At 45.0% G+C, this 2,794-nt stretch overlaps 1 protein-coding gene across 1 annotated transcript in view; it reads right to left on the reverse strand.

Annotated features, from left to right (window-relative positions):
* Nucleotides 1-2,448, reverse strand: part of LOC123960479 (tight junction protein ZO-2-like) — a 4,037-nt gene extending 1,589 nt beyond the window's left edge. The window contains exons 1-2 of the mRNA XM_046035251.1: nucleotides 1,306-2,448; nucleotides 916-1,034 (exon numbers count right to left, since the gene is read on the reverse strand). Coding sequence (XP_045891207.1) covers nucleotides 916-1,034; nucleotides 1,306-1,400 — 214 coding nt within the window. The 5' untranslated portion in view covers nucleotides 1,401-2,448. The remainder of the gene's footprint in view (nucleotides 1-915; nucleotides 1,035-1,305) is intronic.
* Nucleotides 2,449-2,794: the final 346 nt, after the last annotated feature.

The raw sequence follows: 2,794 nt of genomic DNA on the forward strand, positions 1-2,794 counted from the left end.
TCCACATTTAAGAGTAGGCTTAAGACTTTCCTCTTTGATAAAGCTTATAGTTAGGGCTGGCTCAGGTGAGTCCTGAACCATCCCTTAGTTATGTTGCTATAGGCCTAGACTGCCGGGGGATTTCCCATGATGCACTGAGCTCCTCTCTCCTCTACTTTCTCTCCCTCTGTATGCAACCTCATCCCATTATTGCATGTTACTAACAGAACTTCTCCCCTTTCCGGTAGTCTTGTGCTTTCTCGTCCCTCTCCTCTCTCCTCCTATCACTTCCTGCAGGTCTATCTGGCTCTGGAGCTGTGGAGTCCGGATCTGTGGCTGCGGGTCACCTGCTGCCCCCGTGTTCCTGCTCGACACCCTCTGCTGCAACAACTATTGTTACTAGTCCTATTGTTGTTATTGTTATTATAATCATTAACATTACGACTGTTATCATTAACACTACTATAAATATCTGTACCATTTTTCATTCAGTCTATAGCAACATCACCTTTACTGTCTGTACCTCTGTGTGTGTATATTGTGTAGGCTGCCTCCCTCCCCTCTCTCTCCTTCACCCCAACCGGTCGAGGCAGATGGCCGCCCACCCTGAGCCAGGGTTCTGCTCGAGGTTTCTGCCTCTTAAAAGGAAGTTTTTCCTTGCCTCTGTCGCCTAGTGCTGCTCTTGGTGGGAACTGTTGGGCTTCTGTAAATAACATCATAGAGTACGGTCTAGACCTGCTCTTTTATGAAAAGCGCTGTGAGATAACTGTTGTTGTGATTTGCGCTATATAAATAAAATTGAATTGAATTGAAAACAAGGAGTTATCTTCTATTCAGTCCAGTAAGTTAGATGTTGGTGTGTTTCTGGACGTTGTTAATGTGAGGGCTATGACCCTGTCATGGTAGACTGACGTAGATGGTGTACTGAGTGATAACCTGGAGGCTCCTCAATGTGTGCTGTGTCTTTGTCCAGCTCAGCTGAGGCCTGGGGGTCTTCAGGTACTCTGAATGGTGAGGCCATGGCTGACATCTTGGCTGTCCTCATGGGTTCTTCCCTGTTACACACACACACACACACACAATGTTGTCAGACACTTGTAATAACACGTTTTAGTGGACGTACTTTGTAACTTTGCACTTTGACATAGCTTGCAATTAGTCACATAGACAAAAAAAAACATGGGAAAATAGGGCCTGGTTGAAAAAAACAAAGTTACCCCTTAATCCACAAGTCTACATAAATGAACTGGAAGTCAGCTGTGTAAGGTTTTGAAACTGTAATAGTCTTACTTCCAACTCATCCATCCAAGCCTCCATCCATCCTACCTGGGGTTGTCTCTTTCATTAGAAGAGTGGGAGGACAGGTCAGACTGGCGGGACCTCCTCTCCTCTGGGGGAGAATAGGAATGGTATGACTCCATCTCTGATATGTCTGACGGACAGCCAAACAGACAGACATCTCAGTTAGACACACAAGCCTCTTTCAAGCTAAATCCCCCTGTCCAAGCTGCCTGCCACCCGCCCCACCACCAGCACCACCAGCTGTAGAAAATGGCTACCTCAGGAAACCATAGCTAATTAGCACCTGGGACAGAGTGAGGATGTTATTAAAGATCTTTTTTAGAATTGTGAGGACAAACTCTAGTGCCACAGTTCAGTACTAAAGATAAAAGCAGCTACTACTCCAACACACTGAACTGATAGTCCAGAAATCATCAGAATTGTTCAGATTTGTGGAAAAACTGTTTTTGTTTTTAGGGTATTTTCCTGCCTTCCAGGCAGCCATTAGTATGAGTGCACTTTGAAAATCAGCTTTCATATTGTGTATATATATGATTATTAGCAATGGTTCTAATACACTTCAGAAATAATCCTTAAGATTTCAGTCTTTGTTGGTTTGACAACACAGGTTACTGATGGTAAAAGCATGTGCATTTTAATATTACATGGCCCGCAGTTCTGTTTGAAATAAAGACCACTATGGTCACCAAACAAGTCCTTAAGTACAGTTCCGGACAGTGAGGTGGTTTTAGCGTAGTGGCCATACTCAGATTTGCTTTGTTTAAAGCACATGACGCCTTATGGGACAGGGTGAGTAGCTCAGACATCTGGATGGAGCCTGGAGTGGAATCATAGCTCCTTTGCGTTGAAAGGGGCCACCTGGGGAAGTTTGGGCAACTGATTAGGATGCCTCCAAGATGCCTTTGTTGGGCAGAAGCAGAATATACTAGAAGGATTATGTCCCTGCAAGGAACACCTTGCGATGCCCTGGTGTAGCTGGAGGCCGTGGCTGGACTTAAGGATGTCTGAACTGGCTTGCGGTCATTGCAACCAGATAACTGGTGAAAAGAGGACGGATGGCCAAAAGTTTTAGAACACCCCTCCGAATCATTGAATTCAAGCAAAGTCATACAGCTAGGTATGCAGACTGCTTCTACGAACATTTACGAAAGAATAGTTCGCTCTCAGGAGCTCACTGAATTCAAGCGTGGTACCGTGATAGGTTGCCACCTGTTCAATTTCCTCACTACTAAACATTCCATGGTCAACTGTTAGTGGTATTATAACAAAGTGCAAACCATTGGGAACAACAGAAACTCAGCCACAAAGTGATAGGCCACATAAAATCACAGAGCGGGGTCAGAGCATGCTGAGGTGCACAGTCGCCAACTTTCTGCAGAGTCAATAGCTACAGGCCTCTAAACGTCATGTGGCCTTCAGATTAGCTCAACAACAGTACGTAGAAAGCTTCATGGAATGGGTTTCCATGGCCAGGCAGCTGCATCAAAGCCTTTCATCACAAGTGTAATGCAAA

This window comes from Micropterus dolomieu, linkage group LG21 (assembly GCF_021292245.1).
Source record: "Micropterus dolomieu isolate WLL.071019.BEF.003 ecotype Adirondacks linkage group LG21, ASM2129224v1, whole genome shotgun sequence".
NCBI classification, from domain to species: domain Eukaryota; kingdom Metazoa; phylum Chordata; class Actinopteri; order Centrarchiformes; family Centrarchidae; genus Micropterus; species Micropterus dolomieu.